The sequence below is a fragment of the Streptopelia decaocto genome, assembly GCF_964273445.1.
Source record: "Streptopelia decaocto genome assembly, chromosome: 2".
Lineage (NCBI taxonomy): Eukaryota > Metazoa > Chordata > Aves > Columbiformes > Columbidae > Streptopelia > Streptopelia decaocto.
Window position 1 is genome coordinate 141091511 of NC_138655.1, and position 18826 is coordinate 141110336.

The 18826-nt window shown below is 37.2% G+C and overlaps 1 protein-coding gene across 1 annotated transcript in view; it reads left to right on the forward strand.

Annotated features, from left to right (window-relative positions):
* The window catches only part of LOC309435867 (ATP-dependent translocase ABCB1-like), a gene marked incomplete at its 5' end in the record, with an annotated part of 49170 nt that overhangs the window by 18690 nt on the left and 11654 nt on the right, over positions 1-18826 (forward strand). The window contains 12 exons of the mRNA XM_082044608.1: positions 548-661; positions 2027-2137; positions 4227-4352; positions 4503-4706; positions 5097-5267; positions 7721-7882; positions 9034-9192; positions 10066-10212; positions 12548-12652; positions 13412-13489; positions 16371-16454; positions 17315-17518. Coding sequence (XP_081900734.1) covers positions 548-661; positions 2027-2137; positions 4227-4352; positions 4503-4706; positions 5097-5267; positions 7721-7882; positions 9034-9192; positions 10066-10212; positions 12548-12652; positions 13412-13489; positions 16371-16454; positions 17315-17518 — 1665 coding nt within the window. The remainder of the gene's footprint in view (positions 1-547; positions 662-2026; positions 2138-4226; positions 4353-4502; positions 4707-5096; positions 5268-7720; positions 7883-9033; positions 9193-10065; positions 10213-12547; positions 12653-13411; positions 13490-16370; positions 16455-17314; positions 17519-18826) is intronic.

The following is an 18826-nucleotide window of genomic DNA, read 5'->3' on the forward strand; positions in this document are numbered from 1 at the left end:
TTTTGGCATGACAAACAATTTCAGTTTCAGACAAAGAAGTTTCCGGTTTCCTCAAATATTTGATTCTGTTCTTGCCAGCACTACACTGAAGTAGATCACTGTGCCTTTACCTTTTGGGTTGAATTACTCCTGGTTTTATGTTATATGAAGAATGAGATTTTTTTTATGTTTAATCATAAAATTAACTGATGGCTAATTTTTGTACAAGTGGAATTAGAAACATCCTTCTGACCTCTATTGTCACTCTAAAGAAAAATCCCAGCCATCAGCACATCACAATATCCTTCTTACAGTCCAGTTCCGGAAAAAGGAGATTTTATTCCCTTTTCTCCTATAAATGTTTACCTTTCGTTAAATGATTGCCAGCTGTTTAATTGCTGCTTTGACACTAGATTACCTCATATTGCATAGCATGCATGAAACTACTTGAAACAATGATATCTAATATTCTCAGATAAATGAAGCTATCTAACTAGACTTACTAATTCCTAGCTACCTATTATGTGTTTGGCTGTGTTGTTTTGGTTTGGTTTTTTTCTCTCTTTAGGTCTTCTTTTCTATATTACTGGGAGCTTTTAGTGTTGGACAGACTGCACCAAGTATGGAGGCTTTTGCCAATGCAAGAGGAGCTGCTTATGCAATCTTTAGTATTATAGACAATGTGAGTATCTTTGCCATGTCTGTCATCCAAAACAGTTGAACATCTGACTTATTTTCTGAATTAAAATTAGCAATTATGTGTACAGTATCACAGCATTTCAAAATTCTACCTATTACAATTTTGAATAGAGGACAAGCATCTAAATACTGGAATATGAGCTAATAATTGAGGAAGATACAAATTCCTACCAGGTTTTTTTTTTTTATCTAGTAGTTCAGAAGACTAGGTTAAAGATGAAAAAGAAATTATTTCAAAGCTTGCCTGAATAAATGTACTTCAATCTTCATTCTTAAAAAAAACCCAACTTAACAACTGAGAGAGGATTCTATACCTTCTGTAACTATGCTCACTTTATTGACAAAATTTATTTTCAGCTATCAATAATTAAAAAGAACTGCCTTTATAGTGACTACATCTGTGTGGTTTGGCAATGTAACTTCTACTCAAGTCCTGTATCAAACAATATTAAAATACTTGTATATTTTGTAAATATTGTAAGAGTTATCTAAATACTATATAAAAAATACAACTAATCTTAGGGTTGCATTTCCTATTTTTGCTGCATCAGATGACAGTTATGAAGCAATGTTGAAGTGTCCACTGACATTTTTACCTCTGAGGTGACATGTACCAGAGGTGTGAGTACAGCCCTTGTAATTATACCCATGCTAACTCAAGTAACTAGCTGAGATACCAGTAACAGCAGCACCATGCCTGACAAGGATTGGATTGAGCTATAATATTTACTTACCAGACTTACAGCACATACTGGCTGGCTGGCAGGGGCTGTAACCTTGCTGCTATAGTATAATTGTGAATACAATGCTGTTTTAAAACTAATCTTGAGTTGTCTACACAAGTTATATTTCTGCCTATGGATATTAATGCACTATTCTTGATTCTAGACTGTCCTGGGTAGGAATTAAAACAAATGCATTAAAACCTAGTCCTCTGTCTATGTTGATATGGTACAGCTGCTGTCTCCTACAGTACATTAAAGGAAGTGGAAGCATGAACACTAATTACTATTTGTATGCAATGGCTAGATGTGAATGTGTAGATTACTCTTTCTTTCACTGGTGTTTTAGATTATTTCCTCTATTCCTTAATTTAACCCTTGAAGACTTAAGGCCCTGAGCATTTGCCTTGGTTACTGACCCCTGAGAGCAGATGTGCCAGTGGCCTGGACTGGCAGCTTCATGCATCTATGAGTAGCTGCAGCTACTTCGCAATGAGGCCTTCTATGCCTTATTATATGGTAACATTAACGTCTAAGATGTCACAGAGCTGTATCATGCTAAAATGTCATTAGGAATTTAAACAATGTGGGTTTTTTCCCTTTTCTTGACATGTTATTCTGCACAGGAACCTCAAATTGACAGTTCATCTGATGCTGGCTATAAACCGAAGCACGTTAAGGGGAATTTGGAATTCCGAAATGTTTACTTCAATTATCCTGCTAGGCCAGATACTAAGGTATTACACATGGATATGATACAGATTGCATTTAAGATAACTTGATTGCCTTAGAGAAAAACAGCTGCTATAATATAATTTAAAAAAAAAAAAAAAGTCCTAGAAATAATGGAAACCTTTGCTTTTATTCAGAATTGATAACACATTTTAGCCAGAACTGGTGCAATTAATGGGGCAAGAGATCTGAATTATTTCTGAAAATATGTTTATTAATAATGTATTGGAAAATAATATTTTCAATGTGAAGGAAGTCCACATTCACTCATCTATAAAAGGGGATCTGTTTCCCTTTAGTTCAGGTAGAATGGGGAGAGAGAAGAAGGGGAATTGCATAGCCAACTTTTAAATAAATAGACAAAGAAAATATTCCAGCTCACTAGTTTCTAAAGAGATAAATTGAAATCATTTGGCATTCATATTAGCTGCCATTAGAATCAATATGAAAACTAGAAAGACTACTATTTTCAGATAATTCTGTGTCAGGTTACTAAAATATTTATAAGATTATCTAGTATTAGATAAGAGCTTTGTTTTTTTACTTCTTCGTCTATCTGTTACAGAGGTGACTTTGTTAGCACTTAATCCTGGTGAGAAAGGGTGAAGGATGTTGTGTAACAAATGGAAACAAGAATGATGAGCAAATCAGAGTATGCAAGGGAACATAATGTATTCATGGAAACACCATTGTGTACTGCTAAGTTGTTTTTGCCCACTGACAACAGTAAGGTCTAAGAGGGTAGTGCGTAACAGAATACCTCACTCTGCATTCCTAAACTTGTGCAGATACATGTGACTTCAATGGCTGGGAATTCATCCCATGTGAGAGCTGCAAGAACCCCAGCAAGGGCTGCAAAACCTGCCCAAGACACGGAACAGGTGCTTGTGTGCCATGACAGTGCCAGGATTCCTGCTGTCACAGCTACATTTTAGCAGAGTTCAAACTACCTAGGTCTCTTCTCTAATATTAGCCAATGGCAGGATGGAGATAAAAACCTAAATAATGCCCTCAGATAGGCCCATTCTACCTTTTAGCACTTTTTATTTTGCATATTTGTGTGTAACAAAATACTACGAAGATAACTTCTCACTTCAGTGAAGGACAAAGTGTTTGGCCCAAATCTGACTGAATCTGTGAAATGTTTCCATTGCATCCTTAGGTTTTGAATCAGGCTCTTAGCTTTTATCTTATTCCCAGGGCTAGCTCCCATTTAAATGCCTGATATTGTAATGAGTAGATTGCCATGTAAAAACTTGCAAAACACGGACTTTTGATTGAGTTCTAAGGTATCTTAAGGGTTTAAACTAGGTTGTCTCAGTTTATACTAGCTCATTTTCACATTACCTGAATCTCACAACTCAAAATATTCTTGAGAAAAATGGCAATTATTCAGAGTTTTTACTATTACTGAAACAACAGAATGCTTGCTTTACCTTGTTGGCCTGAAACAAGAATAGTCCTGAAAAACATTTAATGGAATGTTGGCTCTCCCACTTCTTTTAAGCTAAGAACCACCTTATGATGGCCTCCTACTGGGTTACTCATAATGAATTAATATGATGTTTTATGTAAATATGCAAAAACAAAACTATAAATAGTCTCTGCTTGGTAACTGAAAAAGAAAGATCCAAGAAAAGGTTGCCTTTCCTCTCATTACACAAAGGCTTATAAATGTCTGTCTGCTTCTTGAAATATTACAGAAAGCTACAGAGAAAGCTCCCATAGGTCAACAGCAGGGTAAGAGGGAAAGGAAAGTTCTTATTTTCCTCTAGAACTACAGTAATTGCTGTGTGGCATCTTCACCACCTCTCTGAGACTGAGGAGTAGGTTTGCACGGAAAACAGAACTTCAATTTTGCAGTAGGTGTGAAATGCCACGCGTAGAAGGGATTTGCAGAAGGAAGAATCTGTTCATAATGCAGTAAAACTCCATAAACTCCACATCAGCCCTTCCACAATTGCACTTGTAGTCCTTCCCCTTGACTACGTAGAGCTATTGAAAAACTTTATTGTAGTCTTTAGAGTTTCTTCACATTGACACTGACATTTTTACATACTCTGATGGTTTTGGTTACCTTTCTTACTTGCACAGATACTGAAGGGCTTGAATCTCAAGGTCAGCTGTGGCCAGACAGTGGCCCTGGTTGGTGGCAGTGGCTGTGGGAAAAGTACAACTGTCCAGCTCATCCAGAGATTTTACGATCCCAAGGAAGGCACGGTAAGGTACCACAAGTGAGATGACTGCTCTGTGTGTCACAGTCGTTGGAAGTCTAGTTCTGGCCACCTTGCCCTTGTTCCGACCTGGGGTGAGAGGTTCCTTCACCAAAACACCTAGGTCTAACAGTTTTGGCTTTTTTCTTTGGCTTAGGTTACCATTGATGGGCATGATATTAAGACCCTAAATGTAAGATATCTGCGTGAGATTATTGGTGTGGTGAATCAAGAGCCTGTGCTCTTTGCTACTACTATTGCAGAAAATATTCGTTATGGCCGTGAGGACGTCACCATGGAAGAGATTAAAAAAGCCACCAAGGAAGCAAATGCTTATGACTTCATTATGAAGCTACCCCATGTAAGCAAAGCAGCTGTCCTGCTGAATAATTTCTCCTCAACCTCCTTGTGCCAAATAGTTCCTTAGAAGGGATTCTCAGAAACAGAGCAAGCTGTCCCTGGAGCTGTGAATAAGCAGAGCTGTGCAGTTTCCTCCTAACTTTGGAGCATAACATTATTTTTTCAACTTTAGGTCATGATTTGGTGAGCATTTGAAGAACTATGAGAATTCCAGGGACACAAATGATTAGGCGGGTGTAACCAAGTGGATGTTTATACTGTACTGTTTTAGAGGAAGGAAAGGATGCTGCCAGGGCTACAAATGCACATGTGCCTTTTCTTTTCACTGCCTTTCTTTGGTTAAAGGACTGTGCCACTGAGTGTTTCGGAAATGTGTGTGGTTGTCTTGTAGAAGTTTGAAACCATGGTTGGAGAAAGAGGGGCACAGCTGAGTGGAGGTCAGAAGCAAAGAATAGCAATTGCCCGAGCTCTGGTTCGCAATCCTAAAATTCTTCTGCTTGATGAGGCGACATCAGCTTTGGATACTGAGAGTGAATCAGTTGTGCAGGCAGCACTGGACAAGGTCAGTATTGATAATTTGTTTAAACATCTGGGAGAAAGGGAGACACCTAAAAAGTCTAAAGTAAGCCTGAATTTGGCAAAGACTTTCTGTTCATACAAAGATTACAAACTCTAAATGGGGATGAATAATGAGATGCTTTAAAAAGAAATATATTAGCAGTCTGTTTTAAAATTTGCCAGCACTAGCTCTATCAGGTCAGGTAGATTTTCCAGAGGTATTTTGTAAGTGCCCATAGAATTCAGTTAATAAAGTTATGGATAGGACTACACTGTACCAGACTTTCCCAAACAAGCTTTAGTCTTTGGAGCAGTGAAAAGCTCAACATGGGATAAGAGCTAAATAATCCCAAGCAGGTCTGGGGATCCATGTGGGCTATATTATCAAAAATACCCAGAAAAGTAATTCAAAACCAACTCCAGGGTGTTTTCAGGAGCAGCTGCTATGTGCTGAGTGCCATCTAGACATAACTTCTAAACCACCTAGACAGCTGAAAAAAAATAGCCAATCCCGTACATCTGATTGTCTTCTCTAAGCAAGTATATGAACCACTTACAAAATAGTTCCACTTATTCCCCAGGCTGAATCAATCATATTCATTAGGTATTTTCCTTCTGTTTCTTTCTCTCACTGTGCAACTATGCTTATCCTCTGGGTGAACACAAATTACCTCCATTGCATAAATATTTTCAGCAGTGATCAGAATTTATCCATGGACAATAAGCATTTTGCCTTTGTATGCTATTCTGCCTCAGAAGAACAGCCTTACTCTACTCACTGTACAGCATTGTGTCTGGAAGTATCAGGAAACAGAATCTATGTTCTCATCTCCAAAGATATTTTAGTCCTAATTTTCACCTGGATGCCTAATTGCCACTAATTTCAGTGAGAGTAAGACTCTCTATCCACCACTCCTAATTCCTGATAATTCACACTACTCTGTGAAGCTACCCTAGCTGGCACACACAGGGATCTTTCTCCCAACCCATGCCCTGTAAAGTGAATTCCAGAGGCAGGAGGGTAGAGAACTGCTGATTGAGATCTTTTTGGTGGGATCCCAAGTAACTGCTGTAATATAAAACTTATACAGCCAGTTTAAACAAGTTATTAATACTTAGCCTCTCACCTCCTCCACCTATCTTTAAAGTATGTTGTATGGTGAGATGAATCTCCCTGTTGATGTTTCTGGCAGAGCATGCCAGAAAGACTTGCTCAGACTAGACAAGCTCTGATTGCTGATGTTAAGCAAGAGAAAGCTGAGCTGCTGTGTGCGGAGTGTTCGTCTGACCTCCTCTCGCCTACTTTTTCCCTTCCTCACTGTGCTGAGCATGTACCACTGTCAAAGGTTTACATCAGATCTAGAGGAGACCACTTTCCCTGCAGGCTTCACCAAACCTCTGCTGAATCTCTGCTTACTGTTTATGTGAACAAGGTGTTCTGCTTTTTATAATGAAGGATGTTAACTTGTTTTTCTTCTACATCTTGATGTGATTTTAACTTTTTAAGATCATCTCAGATGTAGTGAAGCTTTCAGACTACCAAGAAAAAGCCTACTATTTCTTATAGGATAGTTCAAAGAGCTGTCACTTCCAGTCATAAAATCATGTGACAGTATAAAAATATCAGATTCAGCTGGAAATTCATTAAGAATATTCCACACATTTCAGTTTTCTTTTTTATTTCCTAACTGTTAAACACTTATTAAGCCATTATTCTAGCATGTCAAAATGTTAAGTGAAGATTTTTAAACTGAATTATATAAAGTCTGGATTCACTCATTGGGTCATTAGATATTAACAGCAATTTATCCCAGCACACACTGTCACAATGTGCCTGTAAAAATATCTTTGTCCTGTCAAACTACATACTTATAGGATTTATTTTATTATTTGTAATTAAAAAGTTGGAAAAGTAACATCGTGACAGAAATATGATTTTATGTACAATATTAGATAAACATTTTCAGCTAAGTCACACAAGTAATTTAGAACAAGCAAAATTGCTAAGTGATTAATTTTTAATATGTGTGAAATGCTCTGAAATAAAAATGTCAATGACTTGCTTAATGGTCAATAGGTATATAATCTTTTTTCAGTGAAAATGTGATACATTTCCTGGGAAGATATTGAAGTGGCAGTTTCAAAAAAAATAGAGTTTAGAAAGTAATAGATGTGAAAAAGATGTGAAAAAAACGAGTACATTAATTGATATTTTCAAATAAAATATGTTTTGCGGTATTTGATTTAAGTTACATTTTTGCTTTAGTTTACCTTGGAGGAAGTGAAAAATATTGTGAAATTCAACATCTCTCAGCTGACAAATTTTATCTTTACAAGAACACTGTTTCCAAGGAAAATATTTCCGTTAAAATATTTCGTTCAACTCTAACATGAAGAGCGGAAATATCATATGTACCTGACAATGCTAATGTGAGGCCATCATTACGCTGTTTCCAGGTCAGGAAAGGACGAACTACACTTGTTATTGCTCATCGTTTGTCGACAATTCGAAATGCAGATCTTATAGCTGTCTTTGAAAATGGTGTCATCACAGAACAAGGGACTCACAATGAATTAATAGAACAGAAGGGAATCTACTACAAGCTTGTTAATATGCAGGTACCTTTCCACAAGCATTTTTTCATAGCTTTTATCTTATTGTGTGCTATTGCATTAACTGAATTGAATTGCTCTCAAAGGTACCTCCAGCTTTGCAGTGTTTTCTCAGCAGAAAATCTCTAGTGGGAAAAAAAGCTTCCTTGAAGAATGCTAAACTTCATAGTAAGGAAACTTTATATTAAGTAAAATGTTCAAGTTTAATTCAAAGTTGTGAATTACACAAATTCTAAGTAAAAACATTTATTTAAAAGTATAACATTAAAAATGAAGTATGTGAGAAGGCAGAAATGAAGATTGTGACAAACAATGAAGTTCTGGAGCTGATTGATTTTCAGACTACATTTCCAAATCACAGAATTATAAAAGAACTCAAGTTGGAGAGGACTTCCGTGGCTCATTTAGTCCAACCCTTGCTGAACACAGGGCGGACTCTGAGGTCAGAGCAGTTTGCTCAGGGCTGTGTCCTGCTGGGTTTGGAATACCTCCAAGGATACCTCCACACCCTCCTCAAGTCACGTCCTCCAGTGCTTGCCACCCACATTGTGAAAACTCAACCTCTTTTGTGCAAGTGCTTTTGCAAATCACTAGCATCTTAGTGACTCAGGCACCCGAAGCTTTGTCACTCAGACATGGTGTATCTTGAATGTTTTTATCTCTCAAGCTGTCCCCTGAACTTCTCAAACAGTTTCTGTCAGGCCTTAACTTTGAAGCAGCTGAAAGTCTTGTTCCTGTTCTTCATGGCTCCCTCCTCTTGTTGACTTTAACTCTTCTACTTTAAGGCTCTTTTATATAATTTTTTACATTTTAAAGCGGGGGGGGGAGGGACTGGGGGAGTGTCTTCAGTTAACTTAGTTAACTCTACTGTATGTTTTCAGAACAGTTTAACTTGACAAAAAGTAAGAAAATAATTTTCTGTGGCTAAGACTTTTCCCCTCCCCCTGTAAGTATGAGTGTTTTGGCAAGTTTTTCACTGAGTATGGAGGTAACTTAATGAAACTTTAATACTTGCTTGGGCTTGGTAACACTGCTCAGTTCTTATCAATCTTCCATTTACTTAACAGCAGTTGTTGTTATTTAGAGTTGATCATAACTTGAAAGTACAAGATAATATGGCTGTAACTAATTTTTAGCATCACATTGTTTCATTTCAGGCATCAGGGACTGAGGATCAGTTAGAGGAAGAAGGTAACGCACCATTTGTCTCACAGGAGGCACGGAAAGGATCAATACAGAAAAGACAGTCCACTCAGAAAAGCATAAAAAGGTTCAGAATACAGAATGATGAACCTGATGTAGAAGCTGCTGAGCTTGTGAGTGCCTCTGTATTCTTACATGTGTGTTTTTCAAAACTAACGGAATAAGAAAGAAATGTGGTCCCACTCGAGAGGGAGTAACTTTTTAACGAAATGTGCGAAGGCAGCCTATGCGTCTGGTTAAAGACACATAAATTGACAAAATCACACAAGATCTCTATGGATTTCCCATGAAGCTAAAATTTATTTTTTGTTGTGAACTTGAAATGGATTAGTCAAGTAAAATTATGAAACAAAATTATTTGAGTGTGGGAATAGCCTAAGTAGCGTGTTAATGTATTTAATTGTAGAACAAAAACAAAAGCAGGTAATTACTCATATAACTCAAATAATAAACCCTGAATAGAAAATAATTACTACTTTTGTCTAGATGTTTTACTATCTGTTGTCTAAAACATCTATGTTCACAGATAAATTAATGAAAATTAATACATAATTATCAAGCTATCTAATGACCTAAATGAGAAAGAGATCATATTCAGCAATGAGCAAGAAGTAATTATTTTAACATTCAATACAATTAAATGCAAAAAAAAAAAGTTTGAATTCATAACTTCTTTTTTCTGGATAGTCCCATGAAGGGTAAATGAGATTTATGACTAATTCTTCTGGGGAGAGGCTCAAATTGTTATTGTTGGAAGAAATGAGAGCTAATGTAGCATTCATCGGTCCTTTCCTTCTTCTTTTATGATATTATTATTGGGTACTGAGTAAGAGTAAGAATTTCTGCAGTTAATTGTAATGGGTTTTAAAAATCAGTTAGTTTGGGTCTCCCAACATAGTATGTGAGATAAGAAAGATAATATATACATCCCTCATTTTCTTCTGTTAATGTATTATATTTGTACTGATGGAATCCCTTTATTTTAGGATAAAAGCATACCTCCAGTTTCATTTTTTAAAATTATGGAGTTGAATAAAACTGAATGGCCATACCTTGTTATTGGAACTTTATGTGCTTTTATCAATGGGGCCTTGCAACCCATATTTTCAGTCATCATTTCCGACGTTATAGGGGTGAGTATAAAACAAAGTAAAAGTCTTCATTGTATGTTTTACCTTTTGTCATTTTTTCCTAATTACCTTTATGATAAATCAATAAAATGATGTTGGGTTTTTTTTCAATTTGCACTGCAAAGGTGAGGAATGGGCAAAGCTCCTTACTATGGAGAATGCAAATCCTATGCTCAGTGTCCCACAGAGCAGTGATGCAAATTGCACATCCTCGAGCAGATCAGCTCCCTGACACTGAATGAGGAGAGGTTCTCCTGTGACCTCTCCAAATGTGCTTCACTCTGACCTCTTTAGAGAAGGTAGAATGTAATCCTGAGCAGCGCAGGCCTGAAAGGGGCTCCTTGCGCTGTCCTGCCCATGTGTGCTCAGCCACAGCCTCTCAGAAGGTGTGATGTGGCACAAAACAATGCAAAAGCAACAAGATGAAAGGCCTGTGAGAGAATGCTTCTGAGCAGACATTTTGTTATACAAGAGAATTTCTGTAAACCTGAATTGATGGTGTTAGAAAATGAATTTACATTCTCAAGCAAGTGACACTTTGTACTGGTGGGAATTTTCCAACATTTTCTGTCAGAACACCCTATTTTGTTGAAAATGTGTTAAAATTGATACAGTGCAGGGTATTATTATGGTTTTCACAGTGCAGGAGAGAGACAACCTGAGTGTGAGAGGACAAGTATATGTATTTATGTACACTTGTGTACCCATATGCCATATGGTACTCATATGGCACACTAAGAAAGAATATATGGTCAGGTTACTTGCATGAGTTGTAGAAAACAAAGATTATCTTATCTGTCGGCTATAGGAGTCTGAATCCATTTAGAAACAGATACAGCCCTGGAAGCTGAACCTCAGGTTCCTGTTTTGACTGTTTTGGGATGAGGCACTCAGTCTTGTTTTCTCGTGTTTTTCATGGTTTCAGCACAACACAAGAAAAAGGGAAAAATGAAAGCACAGCAACATCTCCATTTACTGGAGCATTCTTTACAACCAGTCAAGCTGTAGCATATAACAAGAAATATACTAAAATTGCCTATCTTATTTTTTTTGTAATCATACATGAGGTGTTTTCTTCTGAAGAACTGTTTGGGAAAAGAGTATTATGTAGGTGTTATACTTCAGCTTTTAATGCAAAGAGTAACAGGAAACATCCCTGAGGGAAGGGGAGCATGCTATGCAGTTGCAATCTTTCAGCAGTTGTCCCCAAATTAGTCCAACATGGAAAATAATCTGACAAAGGACAGAAGACACATATTGGGAAAAATAGAATTAAAGTCCTTCCTTTCTAAAACATTCATTTACTCTATAAACTTTTAAAAATATTTTCAGGTGTGATAGGATTCTTAACAACTCTGTATTAGAAACTTTAAATAATTGCATTGAAACTCTTAATGCAATGGACCAAGGTATAAAGGTAAACTGGAGTCAGTCTGAGCCAACAATAAACAAGTTTTTAGTAAGGCAAACTAGATTTCTTAAAAAAAAAAAAATAAAACCACATAATGACAGTTACTCAACATCCAAAATATGTGAACACAATGCAACAACAAACAATACATAACATCCTCAAAGATCTATTTAAAAGGCTTAGGACTTTGAAGACCTCTAACCTTATAAGATGTATCCAAACTTAGGAGCATTATTTTTATTGCGATATGATCTCCTTGCTTCATGAACTATGATTTCTTTACCATATGTTAAAGTATGATGATGGTTTGAAGATATTACATTTTTAATATTAATTTACTCACTGTCAAGAGAAATAAGTGCATGGAATATTTAAATGGAAAATTATTTCCATAACAAAGCAAACTCTTCATAAAACCTAAATAATACTATTTTTGTTTGTTAACATATAGTAAATGAACAATAAAAGTCTGTTTATCTCTGAGTCTTAGCCTAAAAAAAAAAATGGGTCTGTAAAATATAACACATCATGTTAAGAACAGTTTCCATATTTCTCTCTCACTAACTAGTCACTGTTTAATATGCAACAATCTTCAGCCAGTGTCTCCAGAAATGCTATTCTAGAGTCTTGAAAGACATACCTCAGCATTTTGCAGGTGTGAATTGCAATAATAATTTATTGATATACGTTTTTCACTGATGTATATCACTGATTTTATCTTGCCAAAATACCAATGAAGCCTTCATGCACAACACATGTAAAATCACTTCAGATCTATAAACATCAAGGACAAAAAAGGCTTAGTTCAACAGGAAATGTATTTGTTATCACTTTAAGTGCATGTAATGCATATAGCATGTATGTAATGGTAACGGGGAATTATTGCACTGCAGCAAGTAAATTAATTCTCAAAATTTTCTCTTGTAGATGTTTGTAGAAAAGGGAGAGGCTGCCATCAGGAACACAAATAGCACATATGCACTACTCTTCTTAGGTTTTGGAATAATTTCTTTTGTCACTTTTTTCCTTCAGGTAAGTTTCTGTTTCTGCAATTGTGCATGGTGTTTGAGGCATTGTATCTTAACTATGCTAAGTTCTCAGCACCTCAGTATCAAGCAGTACGCAACAAAAAAAAACATTATGAACTTTCACTATCTGATAAGTTCAAAATATAGTAAGAGGTTTCAAATTCTGCCTGTGCTATAAGCTGACCCACATCTGCACAGCAAAGGAGAGTTTGGGTGTAAGACCTACCCTCCATCACTGACTGTGTAGGAAAACCCAATGCTGACAGCACTGACAGCAATGTTGGCAGCACTGGTCTAGATCAGGTTTTGAATCTTCTGTCTTGCATAAATGGTTGTCTCAACACCTGCTCTGAGCTCCATGCAACACTCCTGTCAGCATCTGAAACTGGTTGCACTGAAACTAGTCTGCATGAACCTACCTGAATTCAATCCCTTGGGTTTCTAAGAAAACGTACCAAAAATAACTGAGGAAGACCACATCATATGCTTAATTTATGATTATTCAAAGCTCCATATCATGAAGGTTAAATAGTATCTCAAATCACATCTTCAGTCTACGGGATTGTAGTGGAGGCACACAAAGTTCAAACCAGGCAGATGACAAACTTTGCCAATGGATGGAATTAGGTACATTGCAGGAAAACTACCAAGTTCTTATGTAAATCAGTTCAGTTGCTATGTGACTTGATGCATATCACATTTACATGCACAAAACCCTTTAGTTATCACTCAGCTACTTGTTTTTTTTTTTTTTCTTAAACAGGGTTTCACATTTGGCAAAGCTGGAGAGATCCTTACAATGAGGCTTCGATCCATGGCATTCAAAGCAATGCTGAGACAGGTAAAAGCACTGTATATTTAGCTTTCAAGAGCTTTAAAAATGCTTGTTTGTTTACATGCCATAAATTGTCTTTGTGTTTATTTAAGTAGTCATGCAGCAATCATATCCATAAAGATACCACACTGATTTCTTTAGCTCAGTTTAGAAACTGTCTGGACTAAATCTTCATAACAGGTCCAAGTAGATATTTTTAATGGTTTTAAAAACTTCCTAGTAATATAACTAATAGACATCATCTTAAAACCAGTGTAAGAAAGCTCAAAGGTGATGGTAGTATTTATTTAGCTTATTTAATAAGATCAAACTACCCAGAAAAAGTAGGCTGTACTCTAAGAGGCTGAATCTGAAATTCAGATCGGCCTTCACGGTCAGCTAACTCCATATATATATGTATATAATTACTAGTGAAGGTTATAGGACCTGAATATCTGACTTGCTGCACTCACTAAACTGGTGACTGCTCCTACATAGCACGCACAGAGCCAAAGGCAGCCATGGTAGGGGTCAGGGGCAGGAACAGGACTCTGCTGTCAATAGAAGTACATTGAACAGCAGAGTGGAAGCTTTTTAAAATAATTAGTCTGAAATCCAAGCACAGCCGTCTCTGGTTGCTAAGCAGTGAGGAAGATGGCAAGGATCCCAGCTATGCACATTAGCAGCCTTATCAGCATCATTTGGTGCTTGGCATTAGCTGCTTCCTGGAGCTCGTGCAGCGCTGAGCTGTTCAGCATCCGTGCTCTGCTGCAGCATGTGCCGTACCAGTGCAAACTGGTGAGGCCTCCCTGGAAAGCACTGCCTGCACTGGTAGCTGCCCTGCAGCCTTACCAGCGTTTCCAGTTCCTCTTTCAGCACAGCTACAACTAACTCAGGTATTTCTGCCCTTCTTTTGCTGCCATTTCTATCCTTACCGGTTGCTTTTTCTACCAATTTATGTATTTATTTCTTTATTTATTTTTAATTCAACAAGTACATTAAGGAAATCACAGAATCATAGAATACCAGGTTGGAACGGACCACAAGGATCATCTGATCTTAGTATCTTATGATGAATCCACAGCATAAATTCAGTCCATCCCTGAAGTTTCATAAAATTTTGCCCCCAGCTGACCCAGCTGTTGGTGTGCCTGTGATCCCTGAGGCAGCAGAAAGCAGAGCAATGTGAGACAGACACATCACTCCCTTTCGCTTCCTACAGACAGTGGCATATCCCAGCCATGCTGGTCTGATACCTTGGCAACTCTGGGAGGTCTCCAGACAGGCACAGCCCCACCACTTCTTCGGCTCAAACAGCTGAGCGAAGATTTCCTGGTCTCCACAGAGGGTCGTTTCCTCCTTGAGGAGTTCCCCAAGCCAACCTGAGCTTCATCAGCTTCCCTTTTGTTAACTCCTTTTGCTGGAGGCCCAGATGCCCCTTATTTCTGATTTACACAGGGAGGGATTATAGATCACCTCCTTGGAAATTAAGTTCCATGAGAATTTTTTTTACTAGCCTGGGAGGAAAGTGAGGTCTGGAAGACCATATTGAATCTCAACAGACCCCTGGTAGAAGGGCTTGAAAGACACTAAAGGTAACAGAGAGGTTTATATGGTCTGAGGAGTCAAGTAATGTCATTATATTCACTTTTCTCACTCTGGTGTGAAAATAGTGTCCACCTGGCATCATGTTCAAGTATCATGCACCACAGCAGTGGGACCTGGAAGGATTTTGTGTATTAGCAACAACACATGTGGTGTGTTCCATATCATGCAACACTGAAGCAACCATCTGGCTAAATGAGCCTACAGCCACAGTGTACCTGTTTGTTTTACATACCTTTTTCATACTGTATTTAAGAATACAGTACTTCACTGCACTTAAAAATAATCCCTCACCTGTAATAAAACCCCTAAAATCAAAATGTAGCATGTTTATTGATCTGGAGGTTATGCATTTATAAACTAATGGTAGGAAATATAAAAGCTCTTACAGCAACCTTATGGACAGTTATTACAGAAAAATACCATACTGTTGGTAAGAATTATGTGTATATAAAGTGATACAAATACTTAGATTGTTTCATTATAGTGATCTTTTTGGTTTGAAATTTGTCAAATCTAGAGGAAAGACAGAGTGAATATTTTATTTTTACCTGGGTTTAAGCAAGACAAATGCTTTGCCTTTAATTCAAACATTTCAGTTTTCAAATAAGTGCTTTAGAGTCACTGCTCCCTCTGACCAATTAATGTGAATCGCTAATGAGATACAAAACTACATGACTGATTTTTTTTTGCTGAAAATAGTGTCGCCCAGATGAGAAAGAGGCAGTCTTGAGCAATCTCCCAGCACTGCATATCATTTTACATATGTCTTCTCAGGCACCACAGAGATTTTGCAGCACCACTCAGACTTTCAAAACACTTTGCAGCAGAAACAGATTTCACAGTACTTGTAGCTGATAGAGAATTAAGATGTATTTTTAGTTTTTTAACAGGAGAAAGTATATTGTTCAGTTAGTAGTCTTTGCAGATGCATGTTAAACACGCAAGTAATAGTCCTTAAATGGCAGATGCTTTGGCATTGCTATTTAGTGAGCACCTGATCATCAAAAACACAAGCAAAAATTTATTGTAAAGCTACATTTAATATGAAATAATATGGTGATGTTTGTGCTATTGCAAAAAGGATATACAGATTGTTAATACAACTTAGGTTTTAATTTGGTATTCCTATATCTTTATTAAACATTTAGGTCTATTGTATCTATGGTTACACGTTAGAAACACCATATCATATGTGTCATCCCATTGTAATCCAAAGTGATTAAGTTATTTTATGTAGCCTAATCAGGTGATGTGCAGACTAAAGCTTTTAAGATTATCATAACTAGATTTCATGTTGTAGGACATCAGCTGGTTTGATGATCCCAAAAATAGCACTGGAGCACTAATTACAAGACTTGCTAATGATGCGTCACAAGTGAAAGGAGTAAGTAACAAGCACTGGCATTTTTCATACCTGCTTTAGCATGGAGTAAGTTACAGACTGGATTTGATAGCTAGAAATCCAGCGTACACAGTCATCTGGCAACTGTTCCTATTTACTAAATAATTAACATGATTTAGTAAACAAATATTTATTAAATAATATTTATTTTGTTGTCACACAAAAGTCTAATATCATAATAGTGGGTAAGATATGTTTTTTATATATATTTGCTTTTAGTTCATACTAGTGTTCAGTCCTGTTATTGCCAGTATAAATGAGTCATACCCTTAAGGAGTCCATTTATTTAAAGTTATTTATCCGACCTGCTTAGATGTCTAGACAGCACTGAGTTTCCATACTAAATGCTACAAATATTAACAAAATTCTTGAGTGTATGCCTCAAAATGAGGACTGTGCTCATTTCAGCAGTGTGTTTGTTCAAATGCTTAAAAGTGGTCAGAGAGAAAAAAATGGTTATTTCAGACTCCAGGTTAGGAAATGTCATGTTTCAGGAGACCTAGCAAGTTTGAAGTCATGGTTCTATGTATAAAAAACATGAGCACTATGAAATGTCTTTTTGGTTTTTGGGGCATAACCTGAAAACAAGGACTATAAATCAGAGTGAATAGATGGAAACAGAGGAGAGAGGCTACATAAGACACAGAAGATTTGAGGGAATGATCTGTACAACAGAATCATTTTTCAAAAGATAAGCATCCAGTTCTGCAGAATATTTAGACTAAATTACACATTTGCAGATGTCCTGTGGTGAATAAATCTCATTTGTCTAGGTAACAAAAATTTCCTGTCTAGTTTTCAAATAAAACAGAGTATTTTACAATGGTTTCATTCTTTTCCAGGCTACAGGTTCAAGACTGGCACTGATTGCCCAAAATGTAGCTAATCTTGGGACTGGGATTGTTTTATCATTGATCCATGGCTGGCAGCTGACTCTTCTGCTTTTAGCCATTGTGCCAATTATTGCTGTTACAGGAATGATTGAAATGAAGATGCTTGCTGGACATGCAAAAAAAGATAAAAAGGAACTGGAAATTGCAGGAAAGGTGGGTTCAGTGACATTTTTATCTATTTTTATGTTGTAATACACAATGTTGCTTAATAGGGATGTTGGTGATGGATCAACTGTCAACTCCTCAAATAAGTAAAAGTCTACATTGTTGTATTGTTCTGACAGAATGGTGATATAGCAAATACAAAGCTGAAAATTTCTCACACCTTGTAGTTGTCTATGGGCTTAATATAAAATTAATAAAAATTAATATAAAAAGGTACAGTATAGAAACCCCCAGTGACAAGGAAGCATGAAACATCACGGTGACAGCGTAGCTGACCGTGCCATGCAGGCTCTCGCTCTGGTTTTCATTTCTTCCCCTCTCAGCTGGGAAGGGAAGCAGGAGCCTGGGAATCTGCTTCAAACAAAAGTGTGAGTGTGGCAGCAAAGATGGCGGGTGTCACTTCATCTCATATCTTTAGGAAGAACTGTTTTCTCACTTCCCAAGACGTGCCGTCCCAGGACAGTCTGTGCTTTGTGGCCACAGGGTTTTTGACACAGCCCAAGCAGCACAGCACCTGTGTGATCTTCTGCCCTTTCCCTCCCTCCCAATTACACCATCGTCAGTTGTGCAGTGGAGTCTGGGTGCAGGGAATCTTATTAGCTCTTTCCATGACATTCTGTGATTCTGTGTGATTCTGTGATCTATATTAGGAAAGTTTCTCCAAGGCACTTCTGTGCACCAAGGCTGATTAGAAAATGGTTTGGGGTGTTTACTCCTAGCCCCTTTCACACTAAAATAAAAAGAAACTCCTCTTGGTTTTGCCTGCCAGGCATTTTGGTATAAATCTATAAGTCCAGTAAAAACGTAACAAACAGACAAGAGAATTCAAGGGAATTAACTCATCTTTCATTTATCATGAATTCTACAACAGTTTTCATTTGAGGCTTACAATGCAACTTGAATTTAACAAGCAAAGTCTCACAATGCTCTTTTGAAATAAGTATCCAGTGCAAGGACTGCACTGACTGATGATCTGGCTAAAATTGTTATCTGTCTTCTATGTCACTTTCCAGATCACACAATGATTGCACTGGCTACTTATCAGCATGGGCTGATAGCAGTGGTTGGGAAAAGGCAAGAGATAGTAATGAGAGTAAGTTTCCAAGTTTCACCGGTAGTGAAACTTGGAAACTTCTGCGAGCCCACAGGTTGGCTGTTAGAAAAACAAAGAAACAGTCCAGAACAATCTTGCTTCTAAGAGGAGAAAATTCATTAAAGGTTTTTAGTAAGGCAACTGTAAAGCTTCTCAGCCTCAAAGCATTTTAAAATTGTCTGTGCAGAGAAAAAATTCACTTG